The 18,766-nt window shown below is 41.6% G+C and overlaps 1 protein-coding gene across 1 annotated transcript in view; it reads right to left on the bottom strand.

Moving 5' to 3' along the window:
• MAOB (monoamine oxidase B) overlaps positions 1 to 18,766 on the bottom strand; it is a 108,546-nt gene that overhangs the window by 4,464 nt on the left and 85,316 nt on the right. The window contains exons 9-12 of the mRNA XM_058658862.1: positions 14,112 to 14,208; positions 12,738 to 12,791; positions 10,351 to 10,408; positions 6,535 to 6,632 (exon numbers count right to left, since the gene is read on the bottom strand). Of these exons, the coding sequence (XP_058514845.1) occupies positions 6,535 to 6,632; positions 10,351 to 10,408; positions 12,738 to 12,791; positions 14,112 to 14,208 (307 nt within the window). The remainder of the gene's footprint in view (positions 1 to 6,534; positions 6,633 to 10,350; positions 10,409 to 12,737; positions 12,792 to 14,111; positions 14,209 to 18,766) is intronic.

Genomic DNA, 18,766 nt, shown 5'->3' with positions numbered 1-18,766 from the left:
TTTTACACCTGCTGATTCACTTCCCACAAATGCTGAGGCTTGGATAGGCCATCCATGTATCCTACATGGATAGCAGGGACCGAAGTATTTGAGCCATCACCTAGTGTCCCTAGGGTGCAAACTAGTAGGAAAGCTGGAATGGAGAGCAAAGTTGGGACTTCAACCCAGGCACTCCAACATGAGATGTGGGCATACAAAGCAGCCTCTTGATTGCTGTGCCAGATGCCCACCCCATTTTTTTCTTCAGATGTAAATAAAACCTTCATGACACACAGCTGCTATTATCATGATTTCATTTTATACTTTAGAAAACTGAAGCTCAGAGAAATGCTCAGTGACTCACCAGGAACCACACTACTATATAACAGCAAGGCCCCAAGATTTGAACCAAGTCTACCAGGTGGCAAAAGTGTCCATTTGTCATATCATGTATCATTATCACTAGTTAACGGAATACTTATGGACCAATAGTGTGGTACAGTGGATTAAGCCACTGCTTGCAATGCTGGCATCCCTATCGGAGTGCCAATTTCAGTCCTGATTGCTTTGCTTTGGATCCAGTTCCTTGCTAGTGTCCCTGGGAAGTGGCAGATGATAGGTCAAGTACTTGAACCCCAGCCACCTATGTGGCCGGATGGAATTCCTGGCTTCTGGCTTCATCCTGGCCCAACCCCGGTTATCCCAGCCACTTAGGGAACCCATAAATGGACAATCTCTCTCTCTCTCTCTCTCTCTCTCTCTCTCTCTCTCTCTCTGTGTGTGTGTGTGTGCGCGCGCGTGCGTCTCTGTCTCTATCTTGGTTACTTTCCCTTTCAAATAAATACATTAATAAATCTTTTTAAGATGCAAGGAGTGCTCATATGTGATGCAAAGGGGCCTAAATGTCCAGACTTGGCTTAAAGAGGGACAGTGTGTTGTTAGTCTCTCAACAAATACTGTAAGGTAAACACTGCCAACATGCCATATCCATCCTGGTCCCCGTTTCCATTACATCAGGGAAGGAATTTCAGAGCTAATGCCCACGTCCCATCCTAGTCAATACTGTATACCTATTGAGCCTTTTATCCAGAATCCAAAGAGATCGGCGTGAATGGGTGGGTTTTCTTTCATGTCCTCTCACTGCAGCCATTGAGAAAATGCACCACATTGTAGAATATTAGTATACTGACAATAATACATGGAATCATTTGGAAATATTGAAAACCTGCAGGCATTCAGAAAAGGCTCTATGCAAGAGAAAGTAAATTTGCTTTCTCTGCCTCCATTTTTTAAAAAGATTTATTTATTTTTATTGGAAAGGCAGACATACAGAGAGGAGGAGAGACAGAGAGGAAGAGCTTCCATCCGATGATTCACTCCCCAAGTGAACCGCAACGGCCGGTGCTGCGCCGATCCGAAGCCGGGAACCCGGAACCTCCTCCAGGTCTCCCACGCGGGTGCAGTGTCCCAATGCATTGGGCCATCCTCAACTGCTTTCCCAGGCCACAAGCAGGGAGCTGGATGGGAAGTGGAGCTGCTGGGATTAGAACCGGCGCCCATATGGGATCCCGGGGCTTTCAAGGCGAGGACTTTAGCCGCTAGGCCACGCCGCCGGGCCCCTCTCTGCGTCCATTAAACACTACCACTTTACTGCATGTTCACTGTTTTAAAACAGAGGGAACTAACTCCAATTGGTATCTCTGGGAGGCCTGTCCAAGCCCTGTAGCTAAATATTTGAGGAGAAAACAAATGCTTTGAGAACTAATCACTGTTACAATCACTAATTTTAAACAGATGGAGACAGTCTCGCTTCACTCATGCAGACGCTTTCTTTCCTAGAGGAAATGAAAGTGCAACTGTTAGCAAAGAAAAATTCCAGGCTCTTCCTTTGTAAGTAGACAGTAGGTATTACAAAGGATTCAGGACATAGGTCATAAACGAGAATTCCACAGATAGTTCTCCTGTTTTATGTGTTTAACTGCATAATCACCACAGATTTTTTTTTTACTTCATCCAGAAGGGAAAGTCTTTGATAAATGTATCCAATTCTTTTCTTAATTTTTCAATGTTTTTAAATGTGGGCGGGAGGAAGAAGGAGAGAGAGAGAGAGAGGTTTTCCACCTAAAGGTTCACTCCCTAAATGCCTACAAAGGCCAGAGCTGGGCTGGGGCCAGAACCAGGAGCTGGAAACACAATCCAAGTGCCTCACAGCCATTACCATTGTCCCCCAGTGTCTGTTCTGGTGAGAAACTGGAACCAAGACTTAGAGCTGGGAAGCAAACCCAGGCTCTGCAATGTGGCAGACAAGGCTAAATGCCTGCTCCCTGCTCATAGCTCCTCACTAAGGTGGTGTTATCAATTCTGCCCTCTGTCTTCAATCTGGAAGCAGACCACCTGGAATTTGGAGATAGGCTTATTTTGGTTCAAAAAAGTTCAAATCCATGCCTAGCATTTGGTTGGTTGGTTGATTTATTTATTTAATGATACACATTTCCAGGAACTTTTGGAAAACTCATTTGCATGGACTTCGAAATTCTTTTGCACCAAAATAAATATATGTTTCATTCCAAGTTTCACAAGCATTTTGTATTTCTAGGGTCCTGAAGGTAAAATTGTTTACAGCATCCTAAATGTCATGGCCCTGAAGGGTCAGGAGAAGCTTGGAGGGCAAGGAGTCTTAGCTTGGGCTGAGGGTTATGAGGGCTACTCTGTGCCTCACTTGCTTCCTTGCAAATTAAAGGCAGAAATTTGTAATACATTAAGCACTTGCTCACATCATCCCAACTGCCTACATAGTAGGCACTCTAGATAGTTTCTCTGCCTCCTACAATTCCTAGGTGAATGTCCAGTACAAAGTGTTTGCAAATTTTCCTAGGTAAAGCAAGCCTGCCCTTCCATATGTCTCCATGGTAGTTGTTATGTCCTCTATTTACTTTGGAATTTTAGATGCAATTTTTGTTATTCTTCTTTCTCTCCCATCCCCACCACTGTCCCTTCCTCGCAGAGAGGGTTTTCCTTGGTACTGAACTCTTCCAGCACACTGCTTAGCAAATGGTGGATAAACACTGAGTCAAACCATTACAACTGACATTACTTCAACACTCAGCATATCCAAAAGGTAATCTAATGACCCAGCAGCTTATCAAGTGGTGCCCGTTGGTCCTGGAATGTTCCCTTTCATGATCATATTTTTCCACCTTCAAGAAGACAAAAGTGCTAACAAAAGTCATTATGAGCCTTCTGACAAGCAAATTTCTAACCTGTCTTTGATTGGTTCCCATAAGGAGACTGATTCTCTCTTTCCAGTAATAACTCATACCTTCTATTGGTTGCATCTTCTCATTTTATTCACTAGTCTATTTTTAATTAAATTAATTAGTTAATTAGATAGACAAAATGAGAGAGCTCCCATTTGCTGGTTCACACTTTGTATGTCTGTACTAGTGGGGGCACTAAGCCAGGAGCTGGGAACTCAAATTAGATCTCTTACATGGATGACAGGCACCTAACTATTTGCGCTATCCCTGGTGTCTCCCAGGGTCTGCATCAGAAAGAAGTTTGGAGCCAGGAACTGAAGCTAGGCATCAAATCAGGCACTGTGATGTAGGATGTGGGTGAGTGTTCTAACAGGCATGTTATCCACTAGGCCAACTACTTGCTCTTACTTCTCCCATTTTGTTTATGTTGAACTCTCAGCTTGAAATTATTGTTTGGTTTAGTATTACCATAGCTATCATAATAATTACTGTCAGAATTAATTTATACCTTGTTATTATCATCAAATGCAATTTGGCTAAGCATCAGTGACTCATACTCAGATGCACAATGCTGTGAATGCTAAAAGCAAATGAAATGTGTACTTTGAGTGAATCATGTGATATGTGGATTTTATCTTGATAAATATATTAAAATTACTCTCACTAGCATACAGAGTATTACCAACTGTGGTCATCTGGTCCTTTGTCATCCACCTGCTAAGTGAACTGAGGCTTAGAGAGGAGAAGAAGTGACCACTCTAGGGTAACAAAGTTTGTTATCAGTAGAATCAAGACTGAAATGAGGAGTCTTAACACCAAGGCTTAGAGCTCATTTTGCTTTTATAATGCTTGTCCCATGTTGGTACTTAAAGGGCTGCATTTGAGGACATTTCACTGAGTTCTTTTACATAGATGATCTCCGACAAGTCTACCATCAATTGAAAATATCCTTAAATCAAAAATGCATTTTGTCCTTAGTACCTTTTATTGAAGTATGACCCTTGACGACAATCTGGCATGCATATTTATGTCAGCTGAGAAGGCAGAGGACACAAATACAGAAACAATAATATTCAGAAAAATAACGACTTCACATAGGATATACTGCTCCCAATAGTTGCACAACAAATATGGATTCTTTTTTTCACGTGTTTATTTTATTTGAAAAACAAAGCTAGAAAGAGGACAGAGAGATCTTCTACCTGCTTGGCCCAGGATTGGAAGTGGAGCAGCTGGGAATGGAACCCAGTGCCCATAACAGATGCCAGCACCGCAGGCAGAAACTTAGCTTACTACATCATGGTGCCAGCCAGAACACTGTTTTTTTTGTTTTGTTTTGTTTTGTTTTTTAATGTACAGAAATGGCCCTATACTACCCTCCCTCCCCAAATATCTACTAATCTTCAAATAGTACAATACACTGTTACAGAAATATTATCAGCATAGGGAACTCCTTTGGCAAGGACAGCAGGAGTTTCCAAGCTCAGAGGGTGGGGAATGGCAAGAAATGTGCCAGGCTTCCTCCATCTGTGGCCTGCTACTCGCAGCACAGCACCTTCAGGGAGGCTGGGGTTCAGGATATAGACCCTGGTCAACTTTTTGGCACACAAAATCAAATGGAGAATAGCTTGAACCTGGCCTTGCAAGAGGAGCTTCCTCTCCTTTCCTCTGCTTCTAACCTCTTGCTTTCTAGGGCTTCATTTCAGTGTCATTGTCTCATCATCTTCAATTCTACTTAGGCAAGTACTGCCATATCCTAGCTGAGTTTCTAGCTGTGGGGATTGAGGAGAATCAATTATCCAAGGCCTGGGGTGTAGGGGAGGATATGTGATATTTCTTCCCTGATCTTTCTGTATCTATCAACCACCATTCTCACCTATAATCCACTCAGTCCTCTAAGTATTTGAAGGAAGAGAGCAGAAGCCAAGATCTCTGTCTGGGGAAATCCTTTGGCCTGCCTTCTAACCTGTAACCCTTTGGCAGGCCCTGGAGTAGGAATGAATCCAGGGACTGAGATGGGTTAGGGACATCTCAAGGAATACTGGGTACAGTATGGGAATACTATTGCTCACAATGGCAAGGCAGGATCTGTTTAGTAGTTCACCCATGTTTACTGAGCGTCATTGCTCACTATGCTTATGAGGTTATTTTTCAGTGCTCAAGAAATTGTCCCTTCCCACGAAAATGCTCATCTTTGTGTTTTTGTTCCAACTCCAGAAAGTAATTTGAAGCAGGATGACACACAAAAATGTCAGTTAATAGTATCCAGGATGTCATAAACTTAAGATACCAATCTAGCACCTACTAGAAAAACCCAGACTATGGCTATGACGTCCAGGTAAGCAAGCACTCTTTTTCCTGGCCCCATCTTCCCAAAAAGCCATTCCAGTACCCAAACCTTAGAATGGTAGACTCCATCAGCGTCATCCCCTGAATATACACATTGTCATTCCTTTATTAAAAACCAAAACAAATAAACAAGCAAGCAAACAAAAACGATGGCAACCACAGCCTCGATAAGGGGAGGGTATTTAGGTTAGTGGTTAAGATGTTGGTTAAGATGTGTTACATCCTATACCACAGTACCTGGGTCTAAAACTCAGTTCTGGCTCCCAAATGCAACTTCTGCTTATGCAGACTCTGGGAGGCAGTGGTGATGGGTCACATAATTGGTTTACTGCCATCTGAGACCTGCAGTGAGTTTCCAGCTCCTGGATTCAGTCTGGCCTAGTGTGGCCATTGGAGGCATTTGGGGAGTAAACTGGTGGATGGCAACAGTCTCTTTCTCTCTCATTTTTAAAAAAGCATTTTCTCCATCTTCCCACCTAACCCACCAAAACATCGTAGCTTAGTCTAACCTATCTTAAATGTGCTCAGAATACTTCTCTTCCTCTAAGTTTGGGCAAAATCATCTATCAGAAAGCCTGTTTCCTATTAAAGTGTGGACTGTCTCATGTAACTTATTCAATACTGTACTGAAAGTGAGAAAGCAAAAAGAAAAACTTTTTTTCTAAGCCAAAGCATCCTGAGTTGTGTCTGTGCCTAGAGGCATACTTGCTCTGACAGATACGTGAATCCTCTTATGCTGCAAACATCTTTGCTTACACTGATTGAAATTGTTCCTCCAGAGCAAGTAAGTATGAAAGGGGCACCCGGGTACTGAATTATGACCTCATTCATGAGATTCATAAACTACAAAGGGAATTAGGGATCCTTTTGGGGGGCATGTATTTGCAAGAAACAGAGGAGGATTTGGTGCAGAGAATCACAGTCACTGCTTAGCACATTTTTACTCTACCTTCCGTATTGAGTCATGATGCCCGGTGGGAAGTAGGTTGTATAGCAGCCACCAGAGTACTGCTCCTCACACCAGTTCTTCTCTTCATAATGCACTGGCTAGAAGACAGAATGACAAAAGCATGAAGGGACACAGAGGAAGCTATCGAGGCCAGAATAAATCAAACACAGTCCCACAGGCTTCTTGCTGGTGAGCCTATATGGGATTGGTTCCACGACCTCCAGCTGATACCAAAATCCACAGATGTTCAAGTTCCTTAGACAAAATAGCCTAGTATTGGCATATTACCTACACATAACCTCCTGCTTTCTAAATCATCTCTGGATTGCTTCATGGGGCATAAATGCTATATAAATAGTTGCTACACTGTATTATTTAGTAAGGACAAGAAAAAAGTGTAGGTTCAGTGCCAAATCAACTATTCTTTTAAATATTTTTTATTTATGGTTGACTAGTTCCACAGAAGTAGAAACTGCTGATATGAAGGGCTGTATATATTTTTTCAACTGCAGTTTTATTATCCTGATATTTTTGAAGCTATGTCTTTGGGCAGGTTAAATGTCCTTGGTAATAAACTCATAAGAAATTCAGACATTGGAAGTCTTTCCATTTGAGTTTTTTTTGCAATGTTCATAGACTGATACTGTCTTGATCTTACCTATTGAGACAATTTTAGTGCAAAGTTTCACAAAAAGTTTAAAAATAATTTATACCAGGGCCAGTGTTGTGGTGCCGTGCGTTAAACTGCCATCTGTAACACTGGTGCCAGTTCATGTCTTGGGTATTTCATTCCATATCCAGTAACTTGCTAATGCTCCTGGGAAAGTACTAAAAGATGGCCCACGTGCTTGGGCCACTGCCACCCATGTGGGAGATCCAGGCTCCTGGCTTTGGTGTGGCTCAGCCCCTGGCTGTTGCAGCCATTTGGTGACTAAACCAGTGGGTAGAAGATGTCCCTTATTCTGTTCTACCCATCTCTTTGTAACTCTTCTTTTCAAATAAATAACTACATATTTTTTAAAAGGGGGTTTATACTTATTGGAGTAGTTGAACAAGAAAAAAGTAGAAAAACACAGCTGTAAAATTGGAAAGGATGGCCAGATTCATGGTTTTGGTGGAGGAGAGCTCAGTTAAAGAAGCTGGACAAATAAATAATGTTCTGTGACATGTCGATACTTACATTGATGGTGACACCTGCAAACAACTACTAATCTGAAAAATCTGTTTTGCCATAAACAAGCAAAACTGGAGCTGAGATTTTGCAAAACTCACCCTCTTAAAATCACTAAGTGAAAACTTTAATCATTAAGCACTCCTTTGAAACAATAAAATCAATATTGCAAATTTTAAGATAAAAATGAACGATTTAAAATGAATTTAAAAATGTTTTTGTTTAATACTTTTCATTGTGGCATAGCATGTTTTAACCTTGCTGCCTGTGATGCCAGCATTCCATATGGATGCTGATTTGCATCTGGGCTGCTCTACTGCTGATACAGCTCCCTGCTAATGCACCTTGGGAAAGCAGCAGAAGACGGTCCAAATGCTTGGACCCCTGCACCATGTGGGAGACCAGATGAAGTTCCTGATGTCAACCTTGCCCAGCTCTGGCTCTAACAGCCATTTGAGGAGTAAAAAAGTAGATGGAAGTTATCTCTCTTCCATTCTCTCGCTCTGTAACTCTGCCTTTCCAATAAAGAGATATATTTTTAAAAATCTGTGGTCATACAGCTGACTTTGGATAATCATTTGCAAAGTAGTCTGCTAACCGTGCCTGATGGGCTAAGTGAGTCCAGGTATTTTGTAGTGTACCTTGGGACTGTACAACCCAACAGAGGTGGGGAACGTTTTTCTTGCCAAGGACCATTTGGACATCTATAGCACCATTTGTGTGCCACACAAACTGTCAATTTAAAAATGAGCCTGCTATAGATTGAATTTCTCAAGTCCCATCTGCAGTTGCCTTATTGGGACCAGACCAAGTAATTTTACAGATTTCATACAGCCTACAATGAGGACATTCTCCGCTTCTGTCCCAATAGCTGATGGCTTCAGTTACCTCCCGAGCATCCTTCTTCAGCAGTTTCTAGCCAATGAGAAAGGAAGATTGTATTTTAGTTGTGATCTTTCCTAGCTTCCAGAAATGTGTTTCTTCCACACAACAGACACCAAAGCAACAGCAGAACAGGTGGAGTTTTCTATGCCAACAGCAACAAGGACAGAACAATCTCTTCCTTATTGTCAGAGTAGAATCATCCACATTCTTTTTGCAAAAAGAGACTTTCAACAAGGAAACATGATAGACTGGTGGAAAGATGAAACTCCTATCACCCCATGCGAGGTTTTCAAAACAAGCATTCCACATGTTGTTGGAGGAACTTCAATTACAAAATGTATGAACCTGAGAGTGTCTCAGAAGGTAACTTCACAAATGCTTGCCTATCTTCCATGGTGAAACATCTGGAACAGCAGTTTTAAACAGAAAAACTAATATTTTCTTGTGTATATATATTTTCGGTTTTGCTGCTTCACTCAATACATTACCCTTGAGCCTAGAGGCCATAACTGAATTTAAACTTGCCAAATGGTGAATGAAAGGAAAAAAATGAAACAAGTGCCTTCCTCATTAATAGTATGTTTCTTTGCAAAGCAATCAATTAATTGGTCTTATTTATCTGCTAGCAGAGAGCTCCCCAAAAATCTCAAAAGTTTTACCTACCACAAGTTTGCATTGGGGGAAAGGAAGCAGAGGTTTGGTTTTAAAATAATGAACCAAAATGCCAAAGTCAAAGCTATATCAACTGGATTGGGAGAATGCCTGCCACATCACAAATGAGCAAGGTCACGGGATAAAGTCACAAGACTTAGCTGAATAGCTGATCAACTAGTTCACAGCATATACTGCAGAGGTTCAACATTCAGAGACTCAACAAGGTAAATTTTTAACCTCCTTTTTTAGATTTTTCTCACATTTTATACTGCTCATTTGTACATTAGTCTCCTCTGACATCAAATGCTTCATGAAGATTTAATGATTACTTTCTAAAGGAGATTTAATCTACACCAAAGTAAGAACAGCAATTCTCCATTTTAAATATTGGTGGGGGGGTCGATCGTGGCTATTGGTTAGATTGTACTGGTTAGCCTACCATCCTGACTCCCTAATCCACTCTGCCCCTCCCTGCTTTTAATCACTTCGGGGGCTCTACTTGATTAACCTGAAGATCACTATTTCCTCAGGCTACCTCTGTCCTCTAGGAAACTCAGCAGACAGGACCGAGCCTATCATCCTGACCTCCTTCCGTCCCTAATGTTCAAGGTGTAAAATAATGGTAAGTAGGAGCTCATCTTCTTCTGATGTAAAAGATAACATGTGGGAGGTAAGGGAGTGTCAAATGAATGAGACCCTGGACTTTTTACAAGAACTTCTTAGAAAAGCAAAGCTCTTTTCATTCCATCCTGGCTGCCAGGATTTAGGCTTTCTCTTGGGGTAGTTGTAGCAGGAGCTCCTCTGTTGAGGCCTTGACAAGGATGGAAGCAGAATGGTTTGGCATCTTGCTGCAGGTAGAACTCTGAATTCTGGGACAAGTGATACGGCCTACACTCCTGCATACTACAGGGACCCTGAGTGGTCACCCGCACATGCCCCACTCTGTGGGACCACTAAGAAACAGATCCACCTTGCACAGACCCCTCTGTGAACGTATTGGGAAACAAGAGCTCCTGGTTCCGAGTTTCATGAACCTATCCCTACAAGTTCCTCAAGGACGAAGCAAGATCTCGCTTCTCTAGGAAGGGGGTGATAAGCAACCTCACCTGCAGAGCTTCTGGGGAGCCCAACACTTTAGCATACAGGTCACAAAGTTTCTTCAGCCTATGGGCAAGCAAAAGACAAAGGTCAACATAAAGAAAGAAGGGAAAAGGAAAAGAAGCACTTGCTTTCAATGAAGTCTTAAAGTCATGAGGTCACAAATCTGAATTGTGTAACATTGCTGATAAATCTAGAAGAAACTATAGTGATGTGTTGCCTGAATGGCTGAGGACACACAACAATTTTGCTCATTCCCTGGAGAAAACAGATTGTACACCTCTTCCGCATCAGTCCAAGCACTAGAGATTCAATGATCATGAAGACACTGCCCTTGCTCATCCCAGTTTGTCTCCTCGCCTTGATACAAGGCGGTAGGCAGAGTGGAAAGCGAGGGAAACAGGAAACACTTTGAATGCTGCTCCTGCCTCTTACATATTGTGAGTTCTTGAGCAGCTCACTCAAGTTGTCTGATCTTTAGTTTCATCAACGGTCTTTCATGATTTTCTCATTAATGGTTTAAAAGCATATGGTTCCCACAGCAGCAGCAGTACTGCCGCGGCATCTGGACATGGGAAAAGTCTTTGAATTGCCAGTTCACAGACCCTGACCAGATTTCCTAAATAAGAAATGTGAATGGTAGGAGTCCTTATTTTCAAAAAACTTTGGATGATTCCCAAGTTTGAAAGCCAGTACTAAAATGTGCATCTGGTTGCCCCTCCAATAGCTGGAACATACCAATAAACTGGAACATAATATATTAATGTTCAATAAATAGTAGTTCTTGAGAAATTGTCAAGGGAGGATTGGCAGTAAGCCAACAGTTATTATCAGTCAATTAAAACACCAGGTTGTAGTTGTATCATGCCTGCTTTTGTAGAATAGTAATTACTAAGGGGAGCTTAAAGATGATTTGGAGCTAGGTCACTGGCTTCTAAAAGTATTATTATTGTTTTAAATTCAGTAACTCTCCCTAAAAACAAAAGTACATGAAAATGCCTAATTTCCTTCCCTGCCTCTTCTCTTTCTCTTTGTTCAAGCAAAGGAAGAGTTAGACACAATAAACTCATGAGATAAAATTCAGAGTTAGAACCCTGAAGAATCCTGAGCTCTCTACTTAACTATTTGGTGCATTTTTTGTTAGGTGGGGGATTGAGCTCCTGATTCTAATGTATATTGAAAACATGCCATCATAAAAGTTAGAAAAGAAAAAGAAAAGGAGAAAGGAAGGTAGGATGTATCATTATAATCTTAAAAATATATCTGGTCCCTTTACAGAAGTAAGCAAAAAGGAAAACAAAATTATCAAAAAAGAAAAGAAATAGAGCCAAGTACTTAAAGGAATTTAGAATACTTTAGACTACATAAAAGTGGGCTTTTTAAAATGGAGGAAAGAGGTTATTCAGCCAAATAGCACTGGAGCTAATGACTGCCCATAAAAAAGAGAATTAAAAGTACTTCTACAGTACTTTTGCTACCAAATATATTTCAGATGGATCAAAGATTTACATATAGATGTAAATAGACGAGGCCATAAAAGTAAAGGGAAAATGGACAATCTTACAGAAAAAAAAAATCTGGAATAGAAAAGTCTTTTCTATGCATAATATATCATTTAGAAGGTAGGATTTAAAATGGATTAATGTGACTTCACAAAAAGACAAAATTTTACTACAGTAGAAAATGAATAATCCATAAATATGAACAAATGATACACTGGGAAAAGTCTCTTTGAGCCACTGCAAGTTTAGCAACAAAAGAAATCAGAAAAAAAAAAAACTTATCTCCAAGGTTCTTACATTCCAGTGGGGATGATTTTAGATGAGTGACCCAGGCAGATCTCCATAGCCCTGGCCACAGACATGGATGGCATGAGTCACAGAAGAGAACCCAAACAGAGGGGGAAAGAATGAGACATAATGAAATTCAAGGGCTCTTAGGTGATAAATATGTGGCATGGGAATAAATAATTGGCAGTGGCAAACACTTATTTTGTAAAGAGACTGCCACCTGCAGAGAAATTAGTCCCTCGTGTTATGTGCACTGTAGACAACCTTGCAAACACAGTAATCTATCGGATTAGTTATCTCAACACTTTCAGCCCCTGGGTTATATTCATTTTCATATTCTCCATAGCTCCTAACACAGTGTCCTACCATGCAATGAACTCAATACACATTCATTTGAATGTTTGCTTCTTAAGTTGTGGCCTTGTGCTTTTATATAATAAAACCCTCATAATTAAGATAATAGACAGTATTGGCAACACACGTAAGTAAATTTGAAAACTGGTAAGTAGACAAAAAAGAAGAAAGGCCGGGGAGCAGTGAAGGGCGGGGATGTGGAGAGAAAGACAAGAAGGCAGGAAGGCAGGGAAAGGTGCTTCTTTCATTACCTTTCTTCTTTGGTAAGCCGTGCCAGTTTTCTGGCTTTGTGGGAAAGAATAAATCTGAAACATACAAGCAAGAATAAAAGGGGGAAGTAAGTGAATGATGTTTTCATCCTGGTCTCATTTTAATAGCCACATATGTGCCTGTTCGATGATGTTAATGCCAACCAGAAACAACAAGTTTATTTAATGTTCAACATTTTGACTATTTGCATGTTACGTTCCAGATACAGAACAGCACCTTCTAGCTTTCAAAGAGTCAGGGTACCACAAAAAGCAGATGACTGGCCATAAGTCCTGCCTAGAGTGATACTGCAAGTGATGTACTTCACCACACCCAGGCTGGTGGCCAATAGGAATAAGCCTTGGGCTGCAAATACCCTGTTAGGGTTGTATCTGAATCCTTCCAGTTTCGTCTTGTCCTTACTATTTCCTTCACTCTCTGTCATGGTACCTTAGCATCCTTAGCATCCAGCCTTCTAGATTCTGCCTCCACGTGCAACTGCAACTTAACTTAGCCTTGCTTTCAACTTAACAACTGGCTCTGAGCTCTTTGTTCTGATGCCTGGCAGTCTCTGTGACAAACTCATCCATGTCCTAGGGTCCATCTAAAGTTTGCCTGCTCCAGTTAACCACTTTTCTGTGTCAAATTCCGGCCCCCTAGAGATCGACTTCTGTACTGATTTTCCCTTGAAATCTGAGGACTGGGCTGCTTAAAACACCTCTATGGGTGTTTCAAGATATTTATCCACTAGAAGTCATTACAAAAAGAACAACAAAAGTATTTCTGGGCCCCCATACAATGGTTCAGTGGCTAAAATCCTCGCCTTGTATCCACCAGGATCCCATATGGGTACTGGTTTGGCGGCCCTGCTTCCAATAAGCTCCCTGCTTGTGGCCTGGGAAAGCAGTAGAGCATGGCCCAAAGCCTTGGGACTCTGCACCCACATGGAGATCAGGAAGAAGCTTCTGACTCCTGGTTTCGGATTGACTCAGCTCTACCTGTTGCAGTCACTTGAGGAGTGAACCAGCAGATGGAAGATCTTTCTGTTTCTCTTTCTCTCTGTAAATATGCCTTTGCAATAAAAATAAATCTTTAAAAATAAAGCAAAAACATTTCCACTGTTGAATTTGAAGAATAGGGTCATAAACGCATTAAGTCCTACATTTTCAGTCCTGTGAATATTTCAACAGCATATTTATCTCAAAGTAGTATATCCATCACTCAAAGAGCATCTTTATGGTGTTCTAAATATAGAATGATGAGACATACGGGTTAAGTACAAATTCATTTAATAAAATTTGAGACACATTTCTTGATGGCATGTGATGATTTTCTCAACACCAAACATCAGCGACAACACCACAATTGTGCCTTACCCTATGATAGCTGCATGGGTGCCATCTGGTTTGGTGTCATCCAGTGTGTAGGCGATTGGAGCTTCCTCTCCTTCAATGATCATGCTTCCACAGTAATCTTGGAGGAGAGCAAAATTGAAGGACATATTTACCACCATATCAAATTACCCATAGCTGACGCGATGAAGCACATTTCAAGTTAAGAAACCCAAAAGGTGAATTCAACATATGTGCTTTGTGTACATATGTGTATGTTAGCATAGCATATTCTAAATATATGAAGGCAAACTAAATTGATGTCAAAAGAGGCCTAAGGAGCCAAAAATCCATGGGAAAAAAAAAAAAGCAAACTCCAAGTTTTTCTCTGCAAAAACGGAGCCAGGAGATATGATTTTATCCAGGCCACTATTCAATCAAATCTGGTTTCCGATGATGTTAACACTTGTGTTCCATATTTCCTCTTTCATAAGAAGCCAGAAGAAAATCCAAAGACATGCAAAAGAAACACTAGTCCATCTCTATAAAGTAGAAGGAACTGAATGTACACATTTCATGAGGAGCCACTTATCTGCTTACAGTGGTTCTTGATTATTTGGAAATAGGGCAAAGAGAATGTGGATGACAAAAATCCAGAGTCCCAAAGCCCTCATTTCAAACATGACCCCCAAAGATCTTTTGCATTCCAAGAACAGCATAGGAAACAACTTCCGCTCATCCTGGGCAAAAATGTTTCCCTCATCCTCCCCTTTAACAAAATCCATCTGGTCGCCCTTATCTGTGGTTCCACATGCATGCGTTCAAACAACTTCTGGTCAAAATATACTAAAAAAAAATGTGTGTGGGGGGCTGATGCCATGGCATAGCCAGGCAAAACCTCTGTCTGCAGCATCAGCATCCAATAGGGACACTGGTTTGAGTCCTGGCTGCCCCACTTCTGATCCAGGTCTCTGCTTATGGTCTGGGAAAACAGCAGAAGCTGGCCCAAGTCCTTGGAACTCTGCACCCACATGGGAGACCTAGAAGCTTCAGATGCCTGGCTTTGGACCGGCCCAGCTCCAGCCATTGTGGCCACTGGGAGATGAACTAGCAGATGGAAAACTCTATCATTGTGTTCCTTCTTTCAGTGTGACTCTGCCTTTCAAACAGTCAAACAAAAAAACTTTAAAAAGAAAAACAGTGTCTCTACTGAATATGTGCAGACATTCTTCTTGTCATTTCCTAAACAATTCAGTGTAACAACTATTTGCATCATTTTCACTATTATGACTAATCTAGAGATAATTTAAAGTATATGGGAAGGCTGTGTAGATTATATACAAATACTACACAGTTTTATACTCCACTTGAGCATCCATGGACCTTGGTATCCATGGAGACTCCTAGAACCAATTCTCCCATGAGTACCAAGGGACAGCTGTATAGGCAATTTTAACAAAGATTGTGACAGAGCAATAGTGAAAATGTCATGGCAGAGTCTGAAATGCTGCAGAAATATCCCATGTCAGTGTACCACTCCTCTTGATCCAATCTGAGGTGTTTTAAAGAATATTGTTGTAGAAACTCTGAAATAAACATAGTATGGAAAATCCAATAAGAGGGTATGAAAATGAAGGAGAGAGAAGAGAGCAAAGTTTGAGGGCATGCACCTCCTCAAATTCTGTGTGGGCACATTGTGGGATCAGATGCACTCAGAGGCATTTTAAACTACACCCTCTCTATGCATATTCCATGTCTCTGCCCATCCCCTTTGGGAATCAAGCTAGTCAGTCACTAGCTTGAGGCACACTTTCATGCCCCTCCAATATGGTGAGACCGGAAAGATGCTGAGAAAGAATGATTTGTGGGAAGAAGAAATGCTTAAAGTCTATCCAAGAGCTCAGAGACTTAAGAATACAAGAGGGGCTGGAGTTGTAGCAAAGCAAGTCCAAAACCACCACCTGTGATGCTGGCATCCCAATTCAGAGTGCCAGTTCACATCCTTTCTCCCTAATCCAGCTCCCTAATAATGTGCCTGAGAAAGCAGTGGGGGATGGCCTAGGTACTTGGGCCCCTGTCACCCTTGTGGGAGACTGTGATGGAGTTCCAGGCTCCTGGTTTCAGCTTGGTCCAGCCCAGATGTTGTGGCTATTTGGGGAGTGAATCAGCAGATGAAAGAAATTGAGCTTTCTCTCCCTCTCCCTCTGTCCTCCCTCTCTCCCTCCCTGTCCCTCTCTCCATCTCCTTCTCTGCCTTTCAAATAAATAAGTCTTTAAAAAAGAGTAAAAGAGAAATAGTTAAGGAATCACCTGGTACAAGAAGACAAAAAAGAGAAGGGAGACTGGTATGGCAGCCTGGTGGTTAAAGTCTTCGCCTTGCATGAGCCAGGATCCCATATGAGCACCGGTTCTAATCCCAGCAGCCCTGTTTTCCATCCAGCTCCCTGCTTGAGGCCTGGGAAAGCAATTGAGGATGGCCGAAAGCCCCGGGACCCTGCACCTACGTGGGAGACCTGGAAGAGGCTCCTGACCTTGGATCAGCTCAGCAGGTGGCCACTTGGGGAGTGAACCATCTGACAAAAGATCTCCTCTCTGTGTATCTGATTTTCCAATGAAAATAAATAAAATCTTTAAAAAAATGAAAGAATGGAGAAAAACAGGACAGGATATGATCGAAGAGAAAGTACACATCGATCATGAAGCAATCAGCTGGATGAGACAAAGAGCTGGCATAGGATGCCAGACTAGGATGGCAGCAGTGTCTTCTGGGTAGAGGGACTCGACTCTGAGGGACACCTCCTTCCCAAGGTGAAGCTGGTTTCTGAGCCAGTACACCTGGAGGAGGTGAAGGGATAAGCAGCAGAGAAACAGTCATGTTGATGCCGAAGCAGAATCAGTGGAGTTTTCCACTCACAGATAGAAAGCTCAGTAGTTCAGTCTGCTCACACAGTTCATGCCATCTGCTTCACAGGGCCTCACTCCTGAGCAGGTGTGGCTATACCAGACATGTAAGAGAGCCTTGGAAGAAGAAAAATGAGGGCTAGCAGTTAGGATGTTGGTTAGGACACTGGGGTCCCATTTTAGAGCACCTGGGTTTGATTTCCAGCTCTAGCTTCCAATTCCCAGCTTGCTGTTAATGGGAGGCAGCAATGGTGGTACAAATGACTGGGCTCCTGCCATCCACATGAGAGACCCACATTTTCTTCTTGGCTCTTGGCTTCAGCCTGGCACAGTCCCAGCCTTCGCAAGCATTTGAGGAGTGAACTAGAGGGTGGAAATTCTGTCTTTGACTCAAAACAAAAACAAAAAAACAAAAACAAGGACAAAAGTAGAAACAAATGAACCAGAAGAACTCTCAGGAAAAAAAAATTAGACAATGACTCAAGGAGTAAATTTCCCTTAGAAAAGAGGAGAGACTAGAGTATCTATTGGAGGCGATGAAGAGCAAAGCACTTTGGGAGAGAAGCTATCTGTGTGGAGGGAGGAGTTCTGATCAGACAACAATAGTACTTGTCTGCTAGAATGTCTGGAGAAGCCTATCAAGACGGAATTAAGGGGGAAATTATGGATAGGGGAGTGTGATATTTGCTATCAAAACATATCATAAAGCTCCCATGATCAGAGCGGTGCAGTGCCCTTTTAGATCCTCGCTTCCAAGACAACAAAAAAGAAAGAGCAAAGGCTTTATCAAAAGGGCTGTGGCCACATGCAGCCTATTCCCCGCAGCCAACTATGCTCCCTGTAAGCCAAAGGACAAGGTCATTTGAGATACAGTGGAAGCGTAGCCAGCATGGACATTTTCTAGATGAGTGTCTCTGATGCCTGTGTGCTCCCCAGGCTGTGTGCGCAGCTACAGTACTGTGTGTGAGTGTGCTGTAATTCCACCTCGTGAAACCAAAAGCACCAGTCTCCCACACCCTGACTTGCTCCTGCTGGCACTGCTCCACAATCTCCAGCAAAGGCCCTTGTAATGATTATTCTCAGGAAACATAAAGCAGAAATTATACTTAAGAAAAAGCAGTGCAGTGGTATAATAGGGCTAAATAATATAAAGCTGTGTGTAAAGTGAGGTGTTTAACTTTACAGACAGACAGATCAGGGAAGAAACACCAGAAATTCCTGCTAATTTTAACCTTTTACATATGTCTATGTTAGTACATTTTAGAGTTACAGTGACACATCTAGTTTTCAGAGGTTTGTGTGTATAACTAATGAATCAATACATAGAGTGGTTGTTTATGTTAAACTTTTAATTTAGGGAGCTTTTAAAAAATGCTTGGCTCTTAGTGTCAGAAATCAGTGGAACAGAAAGGTCCCATGTGCACATTAGAATTTAGTGGTGGAGGTGCTGATGGAAGAAATATTTGCAAAATAATTCTTAATGAGCAAAGGATGAACAGATAATTCACAAAACGTTTTGGTGAAGCACTTAAGCTTTATTAAAGCTAACAATTACAAATAATGAGATAGTTCTATCTGAATGGCAAAAAATTTTTAAAGAAATATCAGCTTTTAAGGGTACAAGAGGACAGGAACTCTAACAAATGTCAATGGTTTACACAAGTCAATTGAACTCATAACCCCAGATTCATCAAAAATAATTGCTCCTGAGCAAATCTGCTAAGTTGTATGTGAGAAGCTATTTAGTGCAGCATGGGGTTTGACAGCGAAAATGTGGAAAGCAGAGAAATGTCAAACAAC

This window comes from Ochotona princeps, chromosome X (genome assembly GCF_030435755.1).
Source record: "Ochotona princeps isolate mOchPri1 chromosome X, mOchPri1.hap1, whole genome shotgun sequence".
Taxonomy (NCBI): domain Eukaryota; kingdom Metazoa; phylum Chordata; class Mammalia; order Lagomorpha; family Ochotonidae; genus Ochotona; species Ochotona princeps.
This window is presented reverse-complemented; position numbering and strand designations above follow the sequence as displayed.